General features: G+C 42.7%; 1 protein-coding gene across 42 annotated transcripts in view; it reads right to left on the reverse strand.

The window, feature by feature from the left end:
- Positions 1-24,743, reverse strand: part of CELF2 (CUGBP Elav-like family member 2) — a 500,204-nt gene that overhangs the window by 158,694 nt on the left and 316,767 nt on the right. For 35 of the 42 annotated variants that reach the window (XM_070501030.1, XM_070501053.1, XM_070501051.1 and 32 more), the window contains one exon: positions 253-449. In XM_070501030.1, coding sequence (XP_070357131.1) covers positions 253-449 — 197 coding nt within the window. Of the gene's footprint in view, positions 1-252; positions 450-616; positions 1,075-24,743 lie in introns of those variants that run through there. The other 7 variants (XM_070501045.1, XM_014866596.3, XM_070501049.1 and 4 more) reach the window with 6 other exon arrangements.

Genomic DNA, 24,743 nt, shown 5'->3' on the forward strand with positions numbered 1-24,743 from the left:
AATCACGCGCCTGGACAGAGGCGCGGCCGTTCGCCCTCCCTCCGCTCCTCCCTCCCTGGTCCCAGGCCAGCTCGTCCACCTGTCCCGGAGGCAGGCGGGCGGGGGCGCCGGGAGGAGCTGGGCTGGTCGCGCCGGGGCACAGGGGCAGAGGGCCGGCTCCTACTCACAGTCCTCCCTCCCGCGACGCCCAGGGATGCCCACGACTCGGCCCCCTCAATCCCGCCCCAGTCACGGGGTCCCCACTGTCTGTACCTTTACTCTGGGGAGGGTTCTGACTCCGGTCCCGGAGGACGTTGATCTGGTAGACGGCTCCGTAAGGCTCAAAAAGTTCTTTCAGCTCCTTTTCCGACCAGGACCGGGGGATCTGTCCGACAAACATCTTAATGGCATCTGGGTCTGGTTGGTCTGAGTGATCCAAAGCGCCGTTCATCTTGTTGGCTGTGCCGTTACTGTCAAAAGGGAACCGGGAGCCAGAGTTAGGGCTGCACGGCGAGGGACAGGAAGAAAAAAAATAGAGGGGTGAGGGCGGGGAGGCGGAAGGAGGAGGAAGAGGAGCACGGGGCAAAGTGCCTAATGAGTCGTAGAAATTTGATGAACTAAAACAAAGCACAGGCACCATTAGGTTGCTCCTCGGTGGCGGCAGCGGCGGGCTCTCACTGCAGGCTGCTGTTCAGCATCGGCGCCCGAGCACAGGGCAGCGCCCCGCCGGCTGTCACCCGGGGCGTGGACATCTTGAAACCCAGCTCAGGAGGCAGCTGCAAGTTAAGTGCAGGTCTCGCTCTGCAAGGAAGCCATCAACGCATCCGCAGCGTTATCAGCCCCTCACTGGCTCTCGTGTGGAAAGAAAGGCAGGGCTGGATTTCTGCTGGATTTCCCCCCTCCACCCTCTCCCTCTCCTGTTTTTGGAGGTTTTTGGAAGAGAGGAGAGAGGTGGTAATAATAAAGTCACATGAAAAGAAAATGAAACACTTGGCAGTCCGTCAGATGACTAATGCAAGATGCTGGTGATGAATTTGCAGAGTGCGCGAGGCATCCATGTGTGCATCAAATTAGTACGTTGTTGCTGCTCAGACTGGAAAGTGCTCCAGCAATGCGGCTCCGTGCAGCCGATTGGCTGCCCACGCTGGAGAAAAGAGCTGGGGCCGGGAGGGGGCTCCCGTTTAAAAAGCACATTGTTTATGGAACCCGGGCACAAAGGGTTTAATTCAGAGAGGCAAAGGCGATCTCAGAATTGCCTGCTTTGTGCCGGAAAAAAAATGCAGCCCCAGAAAGTTGAGTTCCCGCTAAAGGACACTGAATATTTCAAATCTTTCACACTCCATAAATTGCTGTCTGTATATCTGACTTCCAGATGTTGCACTTGAGTTCTAAACAATCACACGTTTGGGAGAGAAAAGAGGAAAGTCTGCTTTTTCTTCTCCTAGCTTCAATAAATATTTGGGGCTGATACAAAGAACAAGACCATAAGCTTTTACATATCAATCTTCCTTAATGCTGTTTTCCAAAACCCTCATTTGGAACAGAGAATGCTTGTTTAGAACCTACCATTCTCATCACCATCATGTAATATGATGATGAAGGTTTTCATTTGTCACTTGGATCTCCCCAATTTAAGCTGCAGTAAATAGTAAAGCAAAACCACATACCCTCTTCATCATCCCCCCTCCTAATGCACTCTAAACCCACCTACTCTGCCAAGTGACAAGGCTGAATGCCCTAAGCAGCATTCATTTGCAGGACTGTGCTCTTCGTTTAGCTTCTCAGCCTGTGAAAATAAAATGCACCTAAACAAGTGGAAACCCGGCAGATATGGTATCTACAGAGCCATGGGGCTGCCCCCCAGCCCAATGGGGCAGGAAGATCATTAAAGGGACACATGGACTAAAACTTTGCTGCAAATGGCAGGTGTCATTTCACTGTAGCTTCAGAGTCATAGTAAGAAGGTATTCAAAGATCTTAAGCAGGGTTCCTTATTTGGTTAAAAGAAACAATCAAAAAATACCAGAGCACCTTAAATTGGCTGTGGACCTACGCTAGCCCTGAGCCCGTGGGGGGAGAAAAAAAAAAAGACATTCATGGCTAAAAAAACAAAAAAAAAACCTACAGAAAGGAGAATTCTTGTATTCAATTTAATCCAGAAATGAAAATGATGGCAAATATTCTTCACTAGGTCCTGGCTTCAATTTCTACTTCTTCTTATCCCCCCTATTTTACCATTTTATTTTTTATCCTTGAGATAAACAATCAGACTATCTAACTTGAAGCACTTTCAGAGCTTTTTCTAATCAACCTTATTGTTATAAAAAATGTTCCGCTGAATAAAATATTGAGCACAAAATCTTCTTTCAACAATTTAGGTGTAATGTAATGCTTGTTTATATTAGAGCCCCATTGTTTATCTTGTTCTTATGCACCTATACTTATTTTCAAATCACCCTTTGAGAATTCAATAAACACGTTTATCCCATGGAGCTGATTTCGGCAGGGTGGAGGTGGCAAAGTCCCACGCAGAACAGAATGTAGCGTTCACAGCTCGTTGAGAGCTGAGAGTGTGGCAAGACTTATTTCTGGGACAGGAAGGACTTGTGGTTACCGCTGTTGACAGTCAGCTAGAATGAAAAGAGGAAGGCATTGCCACAGGTCTCAGCTAACAGCAAACGGAAGTTCAAAGAATGGGGCTATTGCATGTTGCCTGAACAGAGCACAGCTAATAACCACAGAGGAGTTAGGCGACAGTACGGTAGTCCTAATATCTACGCTTAGAATTCTAGAGCAAGCATTGCTTAATGTCTCTCTAAATGAGAGGTCGTTTTTACTTTCTCAGAAAATACACGGCCACTGAGGCGCATAAAGGAAGGGAAACTGAGCAGAGCTTACACCTTACACCTTTGGTCTTTATGTTGGTGAGTACATATTTATAATCCTTCCCCCATCAGGCATCCTTGACAGATGCCCAGAGACCTCTTATCATCCAGAAGCAGAGGGGTGTCAGTGTTCATGGCACGGGCTTTGGATCCTGGCACCACTACTTCCTAACTGTGCCACTCTGGGCCTAGGACTCTTTATCTGTAAAATGGGAACAATCAACTCCATCTCGGAGTCTCATACTTAGTACAGGACATGGCACAGAGTAAGAGGTTAGTAAGTGTTGGCTATTTCTACTGTTAACCCCTTCTCTGACCTTGTGATGCACAAGTCGTTCCTCGGGCTGAGAGTGAACAGCCCATGGCAAATTTGTAAGGCAGGGCCAAGAGCAAGTCCTACTGCCAAAGAAAAGGCAGCACTAAAAGAAACACACACACACACAATTCCCTCTTTCTATCTGTGGGAAGGAGGGGAAAAAGAGCTGAGCTTAAGAGTCCCTTAAGACTGCTTCAAGACCTATATTTTCTCAATAATCACATATCGGTGTCTGCATCTCCACAGATTCCCTTCTTCTCCATTCCCACAGTCACATCAGTGAGGGCCTCTCATTCACACCTATATCCTTTCCCAGCTACTTGCCATTTTGTAAACAACTGTTCCAAAGGTTTGCGTCAAATGCCAAAGGCATGACAATCCCTTCCTTAAGTAAATCCAACAAGGTCTAATTGTTATACAAATCAACAGCAAGAGCACATCTTCCCCATCAAAGCTTCTGTGCCGGATGGGTGGTCCTATCCCACAACAGCCTGGTTAACTGTCTTCTAATCTATGTAAGCTCCTCCTTCTTTGGACTCTCAACTCTCTTCCTGGCTAATGCTCATTTCTAGCAGAGACTTACTGACTTCGTTGGTCCTCATGGGGCTGTAAGCGTTGACACATTTAAGGAAGCCAGAAACTGTGTGTCCAATAGTTAAACCTTCCAGGGTACTTACCAGAGGCCGTGGAGAGCCAATGTGCTCTTCACAGAGGAGTAATTATGGGAACAGATACCCCAAATCTAAGCAAGACTCTCAGTGAGATCTATTTACGAGAATTTGATCTCAGGCTTAGAAAATTCGACTAGCTCGCTTCTCTGTACTCCCCAGTCATCCTCAGCGCCCACCAGAGTGCAGGAATTAGATTCAAATTCAACAAATATTTACTGAGGGGCTCCTCTTTGCCAGAAAGCTTTGCCAGGTACTTGACATACAATATCACAATAGCTCCAGGAAATTGAAATCATTATCCCCATTTTGGAAAGGAAGCAACTGAGAGTCATGGAGGTAAAGTGACTTTTCCTATGTCACACTCCTAAAGAGAGGTGTCTGCAGAATCTGGACGATGAAAAGGAAGCAAGACATAAAGGCAGACTGTTGTGCCTTAATATTCCATGAACTGGGTTTCTCTAGGGTGATGCTTCCTGTAGACTCAGTGGCCATTTGCAGACGCGAGCACAGACATCTCTGCTGGCACCTCACCTACAAACCTCATCGGGATCCAGAGCACCAATTCCGCTTTTGCTCTTGGCAAAGAGCCACCTATAAGGCTCCTCCAGGACAGATGCCATATGGAATCGGACCACAACTTAGAGAGCACTAAGCCAGCAGGCATTGGTGCTATCAGTCTCAGAGCCAAGACGAAAATATAATGACGTTTGGGGGAAAAAAAAAATGAGAGTGCTTACTTTTTGCTTTTAGCACAAGCACTGACCTACTTCCCTATTCTATTTTCGAGTAAAGAGAAGTAGCTCGACAGAGGATATGCTAAATCTTCTGAGGTTCCTCTAAGCAGTAAAATATTATAAAAATTACAATAATTGATTCACTGCATTATTATTATCGTTATTAATTCCAGGACAACGAGCTTTTAGAAGGCTCAGCAAATAGCAGGTTTCTTTTTGGAGAAAGGAAACAAATGAACTGATATTTCTATTAATTCATCTTGTTCCTTGGGGATTGCAACTTATTGCACTGTATCTCCTTTATCTCTATAAAAGGAAGAAAAACAAAACGGGTCTGAGAAACGCCAAGTGGTGATAAATAATTATATTAACGCTGAAAAAAAAAGACATAAAATGCCACCTTCAGAAGATATACCAACCCCAAAACAAAGATGCCTTGTCTTGGAAAAATTTTGTACAAAGATAGCTAATCTCCCTGGTAGTTAGCGATAGTCTTAATATTCCCATACTTTTTATCCATTTTACTTTTTGTTCCTTGGAATATCCTGCATCAGTCCTGTCCAACTTTGTGCTATGATGGAAACGTTCTACAATCTGCACAATCCAATATGGTAGCCACTAGTTACACGTGGCAGCTAAACACTTGAAATGTGGCAAGTCCAACTGAGAAACTGAAATTTTAATTTAATTTAACTTTAATTAATTTAAATTTAAATACCTTTAAATGCAGATATACTTTTTTTCCCTTAACTAAGTAGAGTTGAGATTCATCAAAACATATTATTTCGTCAGGAGGTTGTTTGGGAAAAACAGGAATGAGGGGCCAGGAAAATGATACCATACTTGAAACACCCAACAGCAGGTCAGTGGGACAGTGGGCTGGATGGCCTGGGGTCTTGTCTTGGCTTAGCATTAAATTCACTGTAGGATCCCAAGCAAATCATGTAAGTACTCTGTACTTCAGTTTTCCTGCTTGGAAGACAAAGAGAAAAGCAGCTCCTATCTGGCTCTTAATTTCTGTCCTTCTATGATTATGATTTGGACCTGGATGACGATCATGGAGAAGATAATTTGGATAATATGACCAGCTACCTGAAACCTTGGGGTGACTTCCTACCTGTGTCCAGTTTAGTCCCCAGGGATCACAGGTGACTAAGGCACAAGCCAGGGAGCTGACAAGGTGTCACCTATACTGCGGAGGGTAGCCTGCAGGTTCAGACAGAACTGCTCAGTGGCTGGTGGTGGCCTGGGGCTGCTGCCAGAGCATCATCTCTCTCAATTTGTGCCAATTCTTCCTAATATCCCAAATGCGGTCCCATCACTTCAGTCAGCTGACAGGCTGCTTGAGAATTGTTTTTTAATATCACTTGTACTTAAGTAATAGCACACAAAGAAACAGGCTTTGCCTGGTGACCACAGGCAACTGTCCAAGACTGAGCCGCATGAGGCAAAAGCAGAAAGAACCTGGCAATGGGCCTAGGGGCCTTCTGGCGGGCAATAGGATGGGCATGAAATTCAGGAATATTAACATTCTTCTACATTGTCCATGTTGTTGTTCACTCTTTAAGAACAGAATTCTTCCTCAATTGACCTCCACTAATGTGGCCCCCGGGGTACAGCATCAGCAATTTCCCATGCCACACTCCAGATCACACATCAGAGACTTGGGCAGAGCCCCACTCAGGAGTCGCAACTCTCTACTCTAAACCCGCCCCAGCCTCTCAGTTTAGGAAAAGAAAACTACCGTTATCCAACCTCAAGCTCTGGGAATTGCATCTCCCTTTGAAAAGGCGCCACTTCAGGGTCACCATGAAGGACACCTCCATCTTCTGTGACTGCCTTTTGACAGAACACCTTTGCCACTGGACTGACACACCTATGTCTTAATTGTCATGGGATCCTGGCTTGCTGAATGATTCTGGCTAAACTTAACAAAACTCTCTGGATGCTAATTTTCTCACCAGTAAGATGAGAAAAGCAGTGCCGTTCCTGTATCTACCTGGAAGGTGTTGTTACCATTTATCATGTGTAGCCCAAGTTTTGTGAGCCACACCCATTCCAATTATGAAATGGAGCCCCAAACCTCTGAGGTAAGACCTCTGCAGACCAGCCCACGAACTCACAAATAATACCCTAAGTAGCTGAAAGATGCAAAATCTTTCTCTAAATGGTCAAAGTGTAAATAAATTAGTTTCTGCTCCTCTGAAGAAAAGTTCAAGTTTCCCGCAAGTACACACACATGTAATATGCTCATCCTTGTGCCTTGACAAAATTTGAAAAAAAAAATTAAGAACGTACAGGACATCAATTTCATTCACAGACAACTAGGAAAGGACACGTTTGTGATGGACCTTCTGCTGGAGTTAGTGGTGGACTGGATTAGGATGGAGGTCTCCAAACTTTACACTTGTTGGCCAGGGTGAAATGTCACCTTGACTTGTAGAAAGCTATTCCTACCGAAAAGGCCACAGCTCACGGGCGTTTGGACTCACCAAGCAAAAGGGAAACTTTATTACCTTCTCTCAACTGGACTGCTAGTAAAAAGCAGAACGCTGGAAAACCCCCACGAAGAAGTGAATTTGGAGGCATCCAGGGGATACCTGGAGTCTGAGCACAGGATAACCCTCGCTGAGAAGGCAGTGAGAAAGTGGCTGCGGATAGGGAACTCATTTCGTTCGGTGATTTATCAGAAAGAGTTCAGTGGACTTGGGAGCAGAGCAGAAGGCATTTGCACAGGGATAGGTTTTCAGATGAACTTTTAGAAATGGCAACAGGGAAATAATCATCACACAGAAGATTTATATTGGGCTTCACATTTTCAAAGTGCTCCGGAGCTCACGTTCATTAATCCTCCCGGACGGCTGAGGTCAGTATTTTGCCCCCACTTTAGAGATGAGGGAATGGAGGGGAGGGAGAGGCGACCTGGCTGTGGGTGGGCATTCCTTCTAGGTGCCCTCCCAGTCTGATTTACCTGCCCGCAGCTAAATGCTGCGGAATTCACCTGTTTGCTTGGGCAAGTAATTGTACACGGCCCTTCTGGATGATGGAGAAGACACTGGTTCGCATGAATGAAATAAAATGCGAATCATTATGAAGACAAATGTGGGCGCAAACTCCACACTGGTCCCAAATTCCCAAACTTCACACTGATTTTTACCAAAAATGTCTCCCATGTTCACATTCTAGGAGCAAATGATGAAAACAAGGGACGTACATTGAGAGTGGCAAAGAACACGGACAGAGTGCCTGCTACCCTCTACCTAGGTGTCACCAACTGTGCTTTTCAAGGCAAATAACTCCTGCTTTCTGTGCTGGCTAAAATATTTTGCCAGGACTTATGCAAGAGGGAACAATCAGGGCGTATTCACAACACTCTCTACTCATTGAAGAAATACTGGTGGTGAACGAGAATGGTTCACCTTTGCGGGATTTCAACCCACCTGAGGTTTATTCTCACACACAGTCCTTCACTCTCCTTCATATGACACAGTTATTGAAGATTTGCTTTATGTCAGGCACAGTCCTAGGTGTGAAGAAGAGAGAGTTGAAAGATACGTAATTGAGGCCCTAAGCCACCGACAGCCAATGAGAAGAGACAGACCGAGACACAATACAAAACCAAAATACAAAGGCATAAGGCCCAGAAGAGAGCAATATATAAGGGCCCGAGGTGAGCCAGCAACAAGTGACTCATTTAGCCACAGGGACTGGCATTCAGCCTTCAAATCAAACTTCATCCCATGGTCGAATTTTTAAATAGAATCTGAAAAAAATCAGAGGCAAAGGATGATAAGCTGTACCATTTCACTGAGTGGGCAATGAGATGGATAGAAGACAACTGGAAGAAAAAGGCCACGGTAACTAGGGTGCTGAGACTTGAGAGAAAGTCACGCAGGTACCTCCCTTCTCCCACGGAGCACACACTGGAGACAGAGGACATGAACCATGCCAGAGAGAGCACCGCACAGACCCACAGCTGGGACAGCTACCACGTGCACTGCTGGCCCTCGCACTGTGGGGCACAGCCCTGTCCCCCATCTACACTCGCAGTGCCATACACTGGGAGCCCACTTCCATCCATGGAAGCCCCTCCCATACCCACGCTGGCAGCTGGCCTAACACCTGCAGTGGTTACCCACTCTCAATGCTCCTGTCATTCACTAGCACCTGTGTGAAAATCACTTCCCTGGTCTGGTCCATTCAACCCTCCAATCTGACCTTCCGTAGCCACAACTGACAGAAGGCTCTAGAACCACTTCAAAATCAGCACATCTAAAAATAATCTCCTCCAGTTAGGTTTCAAGTTCAAATTCCCTGTTTTTCTTACTGGTTTAACCCCGCCCCCTCATCTAAGGATGGGAACAATGCCCTACACAGAACACATGTATAATACAGGTTCCCAGCTAGCCTGCCCCTCTCCTTTCCTCCGACTGCTGAACTTATAGAGACAAGAATTAACTGAGCCCCCCAATCAGGTACATGGTGAGATTGTGACATTCTTGATGCCAGGTGTGTCTCACTCATTAATTCCATACGTATTTATGAAGTGACCCCACAAGCCAGACATTATTCAAGGTGCTGGGGATACAGCGATGAATAAAATAAGGTAAAAGTGTCTTATGGAGCTTATATTCTAGAGGGGAGCATAAAATAAGCGAAGTAAGGAAACCTAACACCAGAAAAAGAATTTCAATGGAGTAAAATAAAGCGGAGAAGGGAGACAGGGAGCATTGGTGCAGGGTTGCAATTTTAAATCAGGTGTTCAGAGCAGGCCTCCTTTGGAGGTAAGCATGGTGCCTTGAGCTCAGTCTCAGTATACGCTCAACACGCATTTTCTGAATGAGTAGATTTAATACAGTGAGAAGTCTTAAAAGCAGTAAAAATTAAACGGCACGCTATGCAATTGGTCACCACGATTATAAAGAACCATGTTATCCCTTCCGGTATTGTTCCATGGAATCTGAGGGTCAATACATCTATTAGCAGTGCGTCACTGAGACGCCTATTTTCCTCTAAATTGCCCTCTGGGTCCACTGTCCCCACACAGCCCCTGTCCTAACTCTGGCTATCATCTTCTTGTGCCTGAATCTACCATAAAGCCATTCAATGGGCTCTCCTACCCTGGACTGAAGGACAAAGACTTCACCGACCTTTGTGGTTGCCTGGCTTTTAGAACTCTATCCACTCTTCCGTTAAATATTATCTGTCCATTTATTATTCATTTTATCATTTATCAATGGCAAAATTTAATCTCAGGCTGGTCTCTCCTCAATGTGCTTTTGGCCTACCTTCCTCGGTCACAAACGATATGTAATCAAGGAATACAACTTAAATTGAACGCCAGCCTAAGAGATGCAGCCAGCAGGATAAAGTTTGATATAACTGCGCTGGAGACTAGTAATGCCACTGTTTCCTTCCATTGATCTGGAAAATCAAAAGTTGACAGTAAACAGGAACTAATTATGTCATATTAATGACAGTAGTTTAGATCAGAAAACAGAATCCATTTGTCAAGAAAGATATGTATTTCTGTAGGCTAACAATTTATTAGGTTCGCGTGTATTTCTCCTTTCTCATAATGCCTTCAAACTCATATGTAGGTGAAATGCCAGCAACAGAATTAAGAAAGAAAGGACCTCAGAGAAGCCAAAATGTATGTCACAAAGTTCTTGCCCTTTAAACCCTCGGGGACCTTCTAATTCGTTCCTCAAAGAGTTCTTTTTTATGTTGGTTCTTCATGGCCTTGATCATCCGTCTTTCAAACACACAGGAGGTTAGAAGTAGCAAATAAGAGAGTATACAATGGGTGGGCCCATGGAGTGACAGCCAACAGACATGAGAATCTGAAAAGATCCAGCGGGAAAGCCTACTTATAGCTAGGGCTGACTTACATTCTCCAGGAGTTCCCAAGGACAGCAGCACAGCAGAATAATTAATTTGCCTAACAACAATTTTGTCTCATCTAAAGGGTCACATTACGCTCAATAAATTCTGTTTAAGAAGGCAGGGAAATATATAATTTATTGTTAAGAAGAAATCCTTCAAAATGAGACAATAAAGAGAATTGGTGCCTTAAAGGATAAGCTTTCAAGTCTACTGCAAACTTAGCTAATAAGACTGACATTCCCCAGGGGCTCCAGGTATCTGAGATTTTACTTTCTTAATCTAACACTACAGTGAGCATCAAAATTCAAGATTTGTGTACCATCGACTTTGTTGTCATTAAACGCAGCAACCGATTCTGCAGAGACTCTTCAGCTTTTGGGGGTTAACTTTTACTATCTAAGTATTCTGCTCTATTTTTACCTGCCTGTTATCATGGTTTGGGTTGTTGTTTGGCTGAGAGAAGTGAGGAAGGTAGGTGGGGACGTGGGGAGAGATGAACTGCTCCCTCTCGGGAGCCTGTTTTTCTAGAGTAAATAATGTGTCACTGATGAAAACTTTAATTCTTTCTCTTCGAGACATTACAAAAGATGATGTTTCAGGTTTAAAAATTGCAAACAAAAAGCACAGAATAGATGACTATGATACCATTCACAGGCCTAGTCATGAATCTTTTTTCTAGAATCTTTCTCTTCTGACATAAGAAAAGGCAATGGGATGTTCTACAGTGATTGTGCTAAACTCCTAGAGAGCAATCCAAAACATTTGCCCCTTTGATAGTCTGCTTAAAGAAATTTGCAAAAGTAACATTAAGGAACACTGCCAAGTTTGTATAATTACTCAAAGAAGACTTCCATAATTCTACGCATGCCAGCTCATTGTGTTTCCCTATGATACACACATGCTAGTTTGTCATGCTACAAACCACTTATCAAAAGGAAAAGCCCAAATGACACTCCACTTTGCTAGTTTTTAAATTCCTAACTCACATCTTAAGATGAAATCAATATCAAACACCCCATTTTGATTTGGAAATTTATAGGCTCTCTCCTTCTCTCTCAGCATGTCATAAATTCCACTTAGCATCTTAAATCACCAATTAAAATAAACTTTGACATTTAATTTGGTTATTTCTTAAAAAGCACCCCATCAGATCTAACCCCCTAAACAAATAAGAATAAAAATAGGATTATGTGCTAAATTATAATGGGCTGTTATTCTAAGAGGCTGAATATCATTATATCAAAATTCCCCATAGCTGATTTTTTTTTTAAGCCATTTCTTCATTTTTTTGACACTACATCTGGCACAATGAATACAGATGATCATTTGTTTATATATCTGTCTAACTGCCTTTCCCAAACACAGCCAGATGGAGTCTTTCAGAATCAAATTAATTTCAGATTAATTCACTCTGGACCCACTCCAGTTTCATGACTCTTCACTTTGAGGCACCAAGCAAATTGACGTGAAGGCATGAACTTCAAAGAGAACAGGTTCCTCAATATCAAGGCGGAAAAAGAGTCCACATCTGTGGTTGCTCCCCTGCCCAGAAAGAAATCCATTCAGGAACCACAAGCTGCCACATTAAGGCCTGACCGACATTTCACAGTGTCAAAACCATCCAGGAAGAATTTCCTTTTGGTTCCAAATAGGATCATGGTTAATTTTACATCCAATATTCACAATGCCTTGAGATGATTCCAGTAAAAACGACTGACCTAATTACTAACATCAGAACCAACGATGTTATGGTCAACTTGCCATAAATGCAGTCCGGTCAGACACGTGATGCGAGAGTTAATTCCAAACAACCAAAGTGCATATTCTCTCTCTCTAGTGTTAGCTACTGAAAGAACTATAAACAAATGTAACCAGGCTTTGCATGCTGTCAATCTCGGTGGATGCCTTTATTACCGTACTTGTTTCAATTGCAATTTGGGTTTCCATGGAGACACAACAGTCAGCTCTAGAAAATTATAAGATAAATGTCAGGCGGTGATAACGGTGTTAATGAAGCTTCGGTGACAAGCAGCTCTGTGCTTCAAATAATAAGCTTATTTCTATTAGCATATGTATAACCTGTCAAAAAACCTGGAAGAGAATATTAAAAATTAAATATCTATCTATCTATATTTAAGAGAGAGAGGGGACAGACCCCTCTGGAATGGCTTAAATTTGATGGGTCAACTTCAAGAAGGGGAAAAAAAAAGGAATCGCCAGTTTCTTGGGAAAATTAGGCACCAGCCACAGCTCTCAATGATGCTTTAGCTGACATCCAGAAATGCCTTACTTCATGCAGTAATGGACAGAATTTTTTTCTTATAATGTGGTTAAGATAAACTGTTTTCTTTCCAGAAGCTAAAAGCTCAACTCACTAACTCTGACCATGGCAGACTATAAGCTTCAGAGAAAGAAATGGTACAGCCAACCTCATGGTAACTGGATTCACGTCACCTACCTCTTCCCTCTCGAGGTTGCCAAATGACTATAATTGGATTGCTGGAATCTAGAATCTAGAACTATCCTTGACTAGTCTACAGCAAAACATGTGCCACTGAAATTTTACCAGGAAGTATCAGTGAGATCAAAAAAATGGAAAACTATGGGTTTATGTAACTTTGATGCCTTTTGAGTACACAGGTTGAGACTATGGAATCATGAGCAACAGCACATTATAAAAAGAAACTGAAGAAAAAATAAGTTTCCGTTTATTTGGAAAAGACGCCTTAGGAAGGGAACAAAATTTTTATGTTTTCTTCAAGGATCCGGAACAGTTAAAAGGGTGATTATTCTGCAAATCAAAGTCTCTCCAAAAAGATCAAAGACCTGTACATACCAACTTCTCCTACATAGCTAATGCTCTTTGACTTTGCCATAGAGTCCATTATGTCATTCATTCCATCATACTTTTTCATTTATTTAACAACTGTTTATTGAGGGTCAGGCACTGTGTTCATAACACAACGATGAACAAGACATTGTCACTGCCCTTACATTTCTCATTGTTTCGTAGCTTGAACAACCAAATATCCAAGGTCTTAAATAAGGTGTGACAGTGTTCTTTTTTTCTATGCAAACGTTGGTCCATTTTTGTTTGTTTTATTCAGCAGTGTTAACTATGGTCACCGTGCTGTACATTACATCCCCAGTACTTATTTATCTTGTAACTGGAAATTCGTGCCTTTTGACCACCCTCCTCCAATTCCCCTTCCCTCTGGTAACCACAAATCTGATTTCTTTCCATGAGTTTGGTGGGACTTTTTCGTTTTTTTAGATTCCAGATATAAGTGAGCTCATACGGTATTTGTCTTTCTCTGACTTATTCCACTTAGCATAATGCCCTCAAGGTCCATCCATGTTGTCACAAATGGCAGGATTTCCTTCTTTTTATGGCTGAATTGGACCATTTTGAAATGATTACATGACTATACTTCTCTGAGGCAAGGCAACTCTTTTCGCTACAACTCTACACTGAGAATAGCTGGCTGCTCAAATCCTCTGCTACTTATCCTGTCCTAGTCTATCTGGGCTGTTATAAGAAAAATCCCATAAACTAGGGGGCCTATAAGCGACAAACATTTCTTTCTCACATTTTGGAGGCTGGAAAGTCCAAAATCAAGGTTTGGGCAGATTCGGTGTCTGGTGAGAAGCCACTTCCTGGTTCATATACGGCCGTCTTCTCATTGGGTCCTCACATGGTGGAAGAGGTGAGGGAGCTCTCTGGGGTCTGTTTTATGAGGGCACTTAATCCCATTATGAGGGTTCCACCTTCAAAAGCTAATCACCTCTCACCCTAATACCAATCACCTTAGGTGTTAGGTTTCAACATATAAACTTTGGGAGGACATAAACATTCAGTCCAGAGCACCCTCATTACCACTCTTCACTCCTTTCCCCCAACTCCACCGTACAGAAGGAAAATTAATGGGGTCAAACCCAACGTCTACGACATAACTAGACTGTGGCATTGGAGTAGGAACTTTCAGTGCAGCTTTTCAAGAAGCTACAAGTTCTGTTTTCCCCAGACAGTGTTTCTTTTTCTCTTTGGATTGCTCCCTTGTAACTCCATATGGCTAGTGCCTAATGTATGGGCTGCCTCCCACTCTGATGGGAGGGTGCCTCTCCCATCATTGCAAGAACGAGCATGGCAGAGTGATATCCAGAGCGAAGCAGGAAAAGAATGAGTGGCTTAGCCAGATGCTCTGGTTTTGAGGAGAGAAGCTCAAGTACTTCCTAAGAGCCCTTCCCTACATGCTTTCCTCCTTGACTGAATTCACCATGAGGAGGTGAAGACCCAGGGATTCAGGTTAGGGTTTAGTCCAGAAGAAACAGCCTCAGGCCTCCTTTTAGTGTAAGGCTTAGCTCAGAGGACACAGAGACCTTTCGGTTCTCTTGTGGCAAGGCGGTTCTCCAGAGCCAGGGGTTCCACATCATGGCTTGTGGCCACACACAGTGTGCCCAGTGCACACATTAGGGTACATCTGCAGGAGTGGTAACGCTGATAGAGTATTCCAGAGTTCAAAATCCTCTCTACTTCACTCAACCGCAAGGACCTAATATATGCTTACCTCAAGGCAAATCAATACAAAACAAACCGAAAATTGTCAACAACAACAAGAAAACCTAAAATATCGTTACATACTCTCATGCTCCCTGATCTCTTTTCCTGTTATCCCATCTACGGAAAATATATGGAAGGAAACACAATTCAAGTACACACAAAATTCAAGACACTAGCCATATGATTCTCTATAGGGCCAAAGTGGTCATCTGAATCCAGGGAATATACAGGAAAATTCACGAGGTTTAAATGTAATAACTCAACTTGGACCATGGGACCTGAGGTTGAAAACTTTTCGGTTGTAAATCAAGCCCTAATACTGTTTAACTAAAAACTGGCTGAGGAGCATCTGTGGTCATGGCAACAGAGAGACGATAAACAGCATGCCTTTGTCTAATCAGTTAAACATCCTCATTCTTTAAGGAGCTTTCTGTTAATTAGGAACCCTCATTTCCTTTTGCTCCTGTTAAAACTTTTCATGATTTCCTATCACTCTTGAAGGTATTAGGGAGTCAAATAGAGAAACTAAAAAGTCACCTGCAATTATTATTGCTGGTATTTTTTAAGTATTGACATAATTACTGTTATCTTTAATAACAACAACGCAAAGCATATTACGATAGTTCTTCAATTTTAAAATGACAGCTCTAAACTGGGGCAACCAAAATTACAATCATAATTTTCCGGAATTGACAGTATTTGCTAAATAGACTCCATGAAGAGAAGGAGCTTATACACGTGGGAAATAACCAGGAGATGATAATTTAAGTGTGGCACAGCTTTAATAGTGAGTTCAAAAGTGAGAGCTGAAAACCAATCTCTGCCTAGGTTGTTTGTTTTCTTGATGCTGTTGTTTAGTGTTGAGGGTGCCACTACATGTGGGCAGCTCAGCTTTTGCTGATTTGCAAGCATGGGGTCAGTGCCAACCACAATTGGTACAGCAATGCCTTCCACTTTGAAAGGTTAGGTCTGTGTGTTTGTTTTTATAGACAATGTTCTAAGGGCAACAAAATTCCATAAATTGAAGAGGAATTCCTGTATCAATGGAGTCATTGGGTTTTTTTCTCCCTCCCCAAAGCCCCAGTACACAGTTGTATATTCTAGTTGTAAGTCCTAGTTCTTTTATGTGAGCTGCCGCCACAGCATGGCTACTGACAGACAAGTGTTGTGGTTCCGTCCCTGGGGAACTGAACCTGGGCCACTGAAGCAGTGAAGAGCGTTGAACTTTAATCACTATGCCATCAGGGCTGGCTCTAATGGAGTCATTAAAATACTAGTAAAGAAGCCTTTCCATAACAACGTTGAATAGACAGTAAGTTCTTCTAGGATTCGGGATAAGAAGGTACATGGGTTCATGTTTATATGAAGATGGACACGCTCGCTATGCTGAAAAAGCGTCACAGAGTTAGGAACTACGACAAAACCAAGATTATCAACGACAAAAAAATGCAATACCTGGGATCTTGCCTTCAGCTCCGTGTTTACTCTGAAAACCACGATCTGTTTGTTTTTTCTATAATACTATTACAAGCAAAACTACTTGGAAAGATGTGTCATACGTTACTGAAAACAAAAATGAAACAGAAACACTACCGATGTTGAAACCAGAAAACTCACCAAGGACCAGATGATACAGAAATATTAACAACCACCACCCAAATGGCTAAGAAAAGGATTTTAATTCCCCTCCCAGGGTCATATGGTATCAATTGTGGGAACCACATTTCCCTTGGGAAATGTAACTGTGTGAGGTTTTCTGTGTCCATAGTATTATGAATATATTTAATAGCAGAAAGGCATTTGGATTTTTGGAGATCAGCTGACTGGAAAGTACACCCCAGTGAAGGAGTACCTTAGGACAGAGTGCATTTGTATCCAGGGAGAATCAAAGATGATGAGGTAACTTCCTAACTACGCACTTAGAACTGCACACAGGCTCTGAGACCAGCTTGTTTTTGAGGCTTCCACACAGAGGTTTCATTAGCAACCCAAAGCATCATGATCTCTACGGACAGCTTGGCAATGCTCCACCTCGGCACACAGGGACCATGAGCGCAGAGCACAGAAAGATCTAGAAATAACAGGAATGCCAGATGTGTCCTGGAGCCACACCCAGAAAGCGCAAAGCCCTTGGTGTTTATTGCAGACATTGCTTCTGGAAATCCCACCTCCTTTGACCACGATGCTTATAATCATGTGTTCTGTGTTTAGAAAGGCTTTGTTCTTCGTGAATTTTCACACAGATGACATAAAACCTAAAGATCTGTGAGTTCAGCTGTGTGGGAAAATCAAATTGTATCAGCTGATGAAGGCAGGGGATCTCCTTAATATGCACGTTAATAATTTAGGTGTAGGAGGGAGGAATTGGGCGTAAATGAGTAGAAAGTTCCTCTGGTAAGTGGGTTACTCATGATAAATGAGTTCTAGCAAGGAGGCAGTTCACCTGTGAACCCAGAATGATGAGATTTACTGAGGCAATTTTTAATGCACTAACGGGTCATTACTGACAGGCTACTAGGGCTGTTTTTTGGTCTGTTTTTAAGACAACAATCGATAAAAACAAGGACAACTAGCTTGACTGGCTGAAGGGAGATATTAATTAAGGAGAAGGGGGGAAAGTAACAATAACATTCAAAACCTTGACAAAGAATAATGATGAAATAAATTATGGAACCACTTATGTATGAAACCATACATTATTAAAACTATTCTAAATGGGTCCTTAATCTAAATAAGGATGGTCATTTTAGGAAGCCAAGCATCTTAAGAATTAGAAAGGACACAATGTTATTCTGACCCAAGATATAAAAGGTTTGTCACTCTTTGCCAGTTGGCCAAAGTACCAACCATCCTTGGCTTTTATTAAAATTTATATATGTCTCTACCGCTGGATGAGTCTCAGCTTCAATTATCTACCGCCCTATATTTCTATTGGTTAAAGAGAGGAGAAGGCAGCGTATTGGGCAAAATTCACTTCTAATATTTACACTTATTCTTAAATGAATAGGTAAATGAATTTTCAAATGCCACAGTGACTTGAAATATCCACTCCATGCCATGGAAATTGTAATCAGAGCAATTTTCCCCTAATAAAATTAGCAACCAGTGATTGTATATGTTTCTATAACTTAGACTCTACATTCACTGCAAGAGAAATCCATTTGCCTTACATCTATTGCCCTGTGATTATGAAACACTGAGCTCAATCGTTTTAACAGGCTTATCCTACTTAACAAAGACATCCTGGTTTGCATGCATGGGGGCCACGCTCAAAAAGGCTTACGGGGACAAGCTTTGCACAAGCATTTCATTTTTTAATGACTACAGAAGCTCTGGGGGCTCATCATATGAAAAGAAACAAAAAAGGAGGGAAGTAGCCTTGGTTTTTAATTACTTCTACCTCTGAAGCTAACCATCTTAAAACAAGAGTTCTTTAAACATTCAGAAACCAACTAAAATGTGACCTTTTTGATTTGGCGAGCCACCAGTTTTCTCTTGGTACCATTACTGCCAGCATCATGATGATTTCTGAGAGGACAAGGCCAGAGCAAATTAAAAGTTTTGATTCCTCTCCCCAAGGTATTGTCGTTCACGAAAACAAAAACCTGAAAATCCCAAGCAGTAGTTTCTCTTGAATCCATCACTTCCTGTTCATTCCTTTGGTCATCACCCTAGAGCATCTTTGCGCCTAAGCCATGTGCCTGGGATGAAGGGATGGATGGACGGATGGATGGATGTCTGGACGGATGGATCAGACAGATGATAGATCAGGATGGATGAATCTCAGTTCAGGTATTAAGTACCTAGATCTAAAATTCTGATGACTTCTAATAACTTTCATTAAAGCACCATTGAATTCGAATACCAATCTGTAAAACTATATGTACCATTTTGACTCCATCCTTTTCTTTTAAATAAGCACACCCGATCTGATCTAGTTTTGTCTGCATGTGCCATGGCCTTGGGCTGGCTGCTAAACTGCCTTATTTCTTCACCTAAGAGATCAGGGAGACGAGGCAAAGAGAACACTATGTGGATAAACACACTGTGGATTGTAAATGGAAGATGAGCTATCTAAGGACATGGAGAGTCAAAGTGCCTCTGGCCTCAGAAGGAAAGAATCCTGAAAAGACCTCTTAGATTATAGGAAAGATTCCATTATTTAGGAATGTGAATAGCAACAGTTCACAGACAGAGTGCGTGAGCATGTGGCCATTAGGGAACGATGAGAATGTGGTTCACTGATCCAACGATATTCTTCTCCAATTCACTCTGTATGTGACTTCCTTCAGCCAGCTAAGGACGAATGGTGGATACACAGGCCACACAAGGGATGATAATAAAGTAGAAAAAGAAAAAGTTTCTTGTTTAGATGATGACAAAAATGTCTCTTGCCTATGAATGTATGTAAAATACTACCAAATAAGGTACTATTATTTGAATCACTCATTCATTCAATAAATATTGAACGTCTAGAAAATACTACAAAATCTTCCTGGGGAGTGAACTGAATGGAAAAGAGGGAGGCCAGATGATGTCAGCCAGACTCAAGTTCAAATCTCAGCTCTTTAGCCTTTTTTTTCTTTTTTTTTTTTTGAGGAAAATTAGCCCTGAGCTAACATCTGCTGCCAATACTCCTTTTTTTGCTAAGGAAGACTGGCCCTGAGCTAAGATCCATGCCCATCTTCCTCTACTTTATATATGGGATGCCTGCCACAGCATGGCTTAATAAGCAGTGCAGAGGTCTGCACCCAGGATCTGAACCAGCGAACCCCGAGCCACCAAAGTGGAACGTGTGAACTTAACCGCTGTGCCACTGGGCCAGCCCCACATAGCCTTCTTGCTACATAATCCTGCGCAAGTGACTCAGAGTCCCAAACCCTTCAGAGAGGGAATGAGTCTGACAAAGCCGAGCTCTGTGCTCTTGTGAGGATTAAATGAGGTATTTCGAATGGTTTAATAGCACTTGGAAAGAGTACAGGTACTTTCACAATGTTCTCTGATTTTTAAGTAAAATAATATCTGAAAAATGGAAAAAAATGCATAAATGAGTAAAGAATATTTGTTTCTCATAAAGGTAAGCAGCGGTACATAAAAGTCACTTTTTACTATTTATTTTATTTTTTTTTGTGAGGAAGACTGGCCCTGAGTTAACATTTGTACCCATCTTCCCCTTTTTGCTTGAGGAAGATTCACCCTGAGCTAACATCTGCGTCCACCTCCCTCTTTTTGTATGGGAGCCACTGCCACAGCATGGCCACCGACAAGTGGTGTAGGTCCACACCCAGGGACCTGAACCTGGGCCACCAAAGCGGAGAGCATCGAACTTGACCACTAGGCCTTGGGGCTGGCCCTAAAAGCCACTTTTTAAATGGCTGCACATGATCCCACGCACCCAGAATGCTAAGTAAAGCTTAACTAATATTAGTAATGATGCTAAAGGAAGAAAAATAGGCAACTTCTAGATATCCTACAGAGGCCTGGATGGATTTTCTAAACCCTACTTGGTTTATGTGCGGCTGTCCCACATTCGGGTTGAAGGCAGGTCACCGTTTCCTCTCCTCTCTCTGTAGTCACCATGCATCTACCCACAGCTCACTTCCTCTCTCTACTTCCTGCCTCAGCATCCCCACCCTTCTTCAGTAGCTGGCTTGAGAACACAGATTTCCCAGAGCAATTCTCCCCTTTAATATCTCCACCCCACCCATCAGTTCTGTGCACACACTTTCACCTGCTTCTCATATTAAATGCAATCACTCACCAGGCAATCGTGTTTTCAAATGTGGGAGTCCTACACACAACCTGCTATTATTTGCTTGGTCAGCACAAAACAAGCCGCTTATGAATCCGCAGGCCCCTGAGCACCTATCTGCCACGCAGCCGGCTCTTTCCATGACACAGAAAAGTATCTCCGCCACACAGATGCCTGAGAATCATTTCTAGACCAATTATGGGACTGGAGCGGCAACAATGTTTTACATTTGTCCTGTTTTGTATTTTTAGCCCCTGCTTTTTCCTTTCGTGGATTATGGTAAATACAACATTTGCTTCCAGAATGTGGGACTTGCTGGGATCATAAAGGAAACTGCCTAACAAGCAGATTACCTTTGGCTATTGCATTATAGGGAGGCAGACAGTTACGCTAAGTGGCTGGATTTAGCCATATTCAAATTCTATTAACCTGCCTTGCCTTCAACATAGAAATAAACAAGAGTGTTAGTGCCAAAAGCAAATTTTCAACTCCCAGCCTCGCAATCAGCACGTCCCTGGGTGGGCTTCACTGTGGGGGAGGGTGGAGAAGACTCGGAAAAAAAAACAACCAAGACACACAAAAACAAATACAGCCAATGTTTCTGTAAATTTGTTCCTGAAGTTTCTGCCCTTTGTTTAACATTTTGCAATCTGCTTTCTCAACATCAAGCTAACAAAGGAGCCTGGAGAACACAGTAAAATAAGCACTATCATTCTATTGGAAAGTACACACTGCCTATTTTGTAGAGCCAAATATTAAAAATTTTGCATGGCACACTGTATTTCTTCCTGAGCAGATGACATTCCTTGCAACTTTATATCCCATGGCTAAATCTATTAATAAACCATCAAACTGCAATTTGTATATTTTACCTAATTGCTCAACTACACAAATCATTATGAGCATGAGGGACAGAATTTTTCTTCTTTTTCTCTCACTCACAAGCCTGCTGCTTTTCTGACCTTGTCATAAATTAGCGAGATATGGAGTTGTAAATGGAGAGCCGAGAATGTCTTTCAGAGGGAATTACAGGGAGACCCGGTTCCAACATTATGAAATGTGGCATTTTCACTAGATAATGTCCATATTAAGCAGACCAACCAGAGGCCTAGAGAGGGAACCTGGAAATGAAAAGAAGATGTACCATGTGGCTGAGCATTACCCATGGAAATGCTGTAAGCAGCTCTCGCAGGCCATGTAGGAAGGCCAGGCACCTAGGGCAGTGCTAGAAATATCTTCTGTTATTTAAAGAGCTGTCTCCTGCAAGTCCGTGCATTTCATTTATGAGTTTCTCTTTTTTGAAGAATAAGGTAAAGACGTTTCACCACTCAATTTTTTTTTTAAAAGGTATAGCCTTTGAAGAGAAATATATTTTCAGAAAAATAACAATAAATCTCAAAGATATAGCTAGAGGCTTCCTAATGTAAAGAAACGTGCGGTGGTGAAAAGACAAATGTGAGGCCTGGACCAAGACGGATGCCCTTGGTAGGGATTTTGAAATGGGGAATAAACAGCATAAAACATTGCCACGCGTGTTCAACTGTGTGTGGGACTGAAGGAACCAATGTGAGGGATGCAAGAGATTGGGAAGAAGAAAAAAAAATGACATGCGTCTTAGAAAACTTCCAGTGATTTCCTCAGCGGTGAAAATCATTTGAAACGCAGATATCCTTAATGCTGATGAAGGTAGGAAGACAGTCCTGGGAGGGAAGTGAGCCAGGCCAAAATTCACGTGAGGTGAAAGGAAAAGCAAGTCTTGAAATCTGTGCCTGTGAACGTGTTTTGCTGCAAGTCTCGAGCACTTCTAGGGTTTGAAGGTTTTCAAGATACCAGAATCATGATTCTTAAAGAACAGCAAAATAGTCATTGAACTGATATCAGGATCAGGAAGAAGTAACAGAAAGAAGACCCAGAGGAATTGGTGGGTTTAGGGGAAATCCATCTACCGTTTCAAATACCGAAGGGATGTGGAACGCAAGAGTGACAATTAGAAGCCCACAAAAGAGAACAGGAAGAAATCAAGAAGCAGGAGGGGAGGGAGGAGCTGACGTCACAGCTCACTTGCCCATTCATTCCAGGCACCACTGCTGAGTTCTTTTTTCTAATTATACATTTCTAAGGCCCTGTGGTCACCACTCTCTGCAGGGCGGCCCATATACTTTTAATCTTGACCTTCAAATTCCTCACCATTAGATTCCAGTTCTTTCTCTATTTCCCCTACCAGAACCCTAGGGCATAAGCTTTTATTTTTTTATTTTTTATTTATTTTTTTTAAAGATTTTATTTCCTCCTTTTTCTCCCCAAAGCCCCCCCGGTACATAGTTGTATATTCTTCGCTGTGGGTCCTTCCAGTTGTGGTACGCGGGATGCCGCCTCAGCGTGGTCTGATGAGCAGTGTCATGTCTGCGCCCAGGATTCGAACCAACGAAACACTGGGCCGCCTGCAGCGGAGCGCGCGAACTCAACCACTTGGCCACGGGGCCAGCCCCATAAGCTTTTATATCCTGCCGTCTGCCTCTGCCCATTTCTTCATTCACGTCTGCACCCCAGAATTAGCATCCTACTCCATCATGAAGCACATTACCATTCAAGACACAGAGAGTGATTAATTCTTCTCCAAACCCACTGCATAGTTCTTGTCTATATAAGCTGTCTGATAAGTAATCACATTTTAGGCAATCTCATATATTTTCATCTTATACAGTTACCTAATTATTGTATTATTATTTAACAAGTGGGACAGTGTGGCAGAATGGCAAGATGCCCTGCCTAGGAGTCCAAAGACCTCCACTGCTTACAAACAGGGCCACAGAACATGGATACATCTGGGCTACAATCTTTCATGAAAAAAACGTCGGCTATAATAATGTGATATATCACAGTGGTTTTAAGGATCAAAGGAGATATCGTATGTGACGGTACTCTGCCAACTATTAAAACACTCTATACTATACCTTATGTTTTTATCTTCCTTCCCAACTAGACTCTAAATGTCTTGAGGGCAGCAACCAGCTCTAACTGTCCTTTGGATTCTCACCTTCCTCTATCAAGGCCCACGAGGATCTAAACAAATGCATCAGAAGCTAAATAAATATGCAATGATTCATTATTTTGTACTTCAAAGTCAACAGCAAAGGGCCTGAGGAGCCAAGGCCTGTTGCTTTTGAACGCCCCTGCACACAGGGCTGTCTAGTCCAGACCACACTAATTCATTTCCCACTTGGCTCCCAGAGGCATCTTTCAAGAATACAAGTCTGCCTCAGTTGCTCCAGCTCCTTAAAATCAGATCATCTTCAAGCTCTTCAGAATGATCAAGGCTTTTCAGGAGCTGGCCTGTGGCTAATTCCATAGCCTCGCTTTACCACTTCACCCCTCAAACTCTCTGCTGCAGACCCACTGGTTCCAGAGTGGATAGAACTCGCTCTTCCACCGTCCTTCAGCGTGGGGCTGCCTCTCAGCTCCACTCATTTGGCCAAATCCTAGCTGACTTGGAAACACCCCTCAGAAAACTCTTCTCTCCCACCTCATTCCCTAACTCCAGAATAGGTTCAGAAGCACTGTGCCCAGAGCTGCAGGCCCACATATACGACTTAGACAGCAGGCGTCCTGACGAAGGGGTCGTGCCTTCAGATTTTCATTCCCAGAGCACAGCACGGTGCCTGGTACATGGCGAGTGTCTAAAAATTTGTACTGAATGAATGACTCTAAGAATGAATTTTAAAAAGTTAGCAAGTCTATTTTTAATGCAAATAAGTGGTGGGCATTATTTCAGAAAATTATCATTTAACAAATGTGAAGACATTAAATCTCAAAGAGCTAAATTTATGTGACAAAACAAACAACTCAGTATTTTGTACATTTTTTCAAAATATCCTTTTTTTTTTTTTTTTTTTTTGGTGAGGAAGTGTGGCCCTGGTGCCCATCTTCCTCCATATTTTGGATGTGGAATGCTGCCACAG

Source organism: Equus asinus, chromosome 29 (assembly GCF_041296235.1).
Source record: "Equus asinus isolate D_3611 breed Donkey chromosome 29, EquAss-T2T_v2, whole genome shotgun sequence".
In the NCBI taxonomy this organism is placed as follows: domain Eukaryota; kingdom Metazoa; phylum Chordata; class Mammalia; order Perissodactyla; family Equidae; genus Equus; species Equus asinus.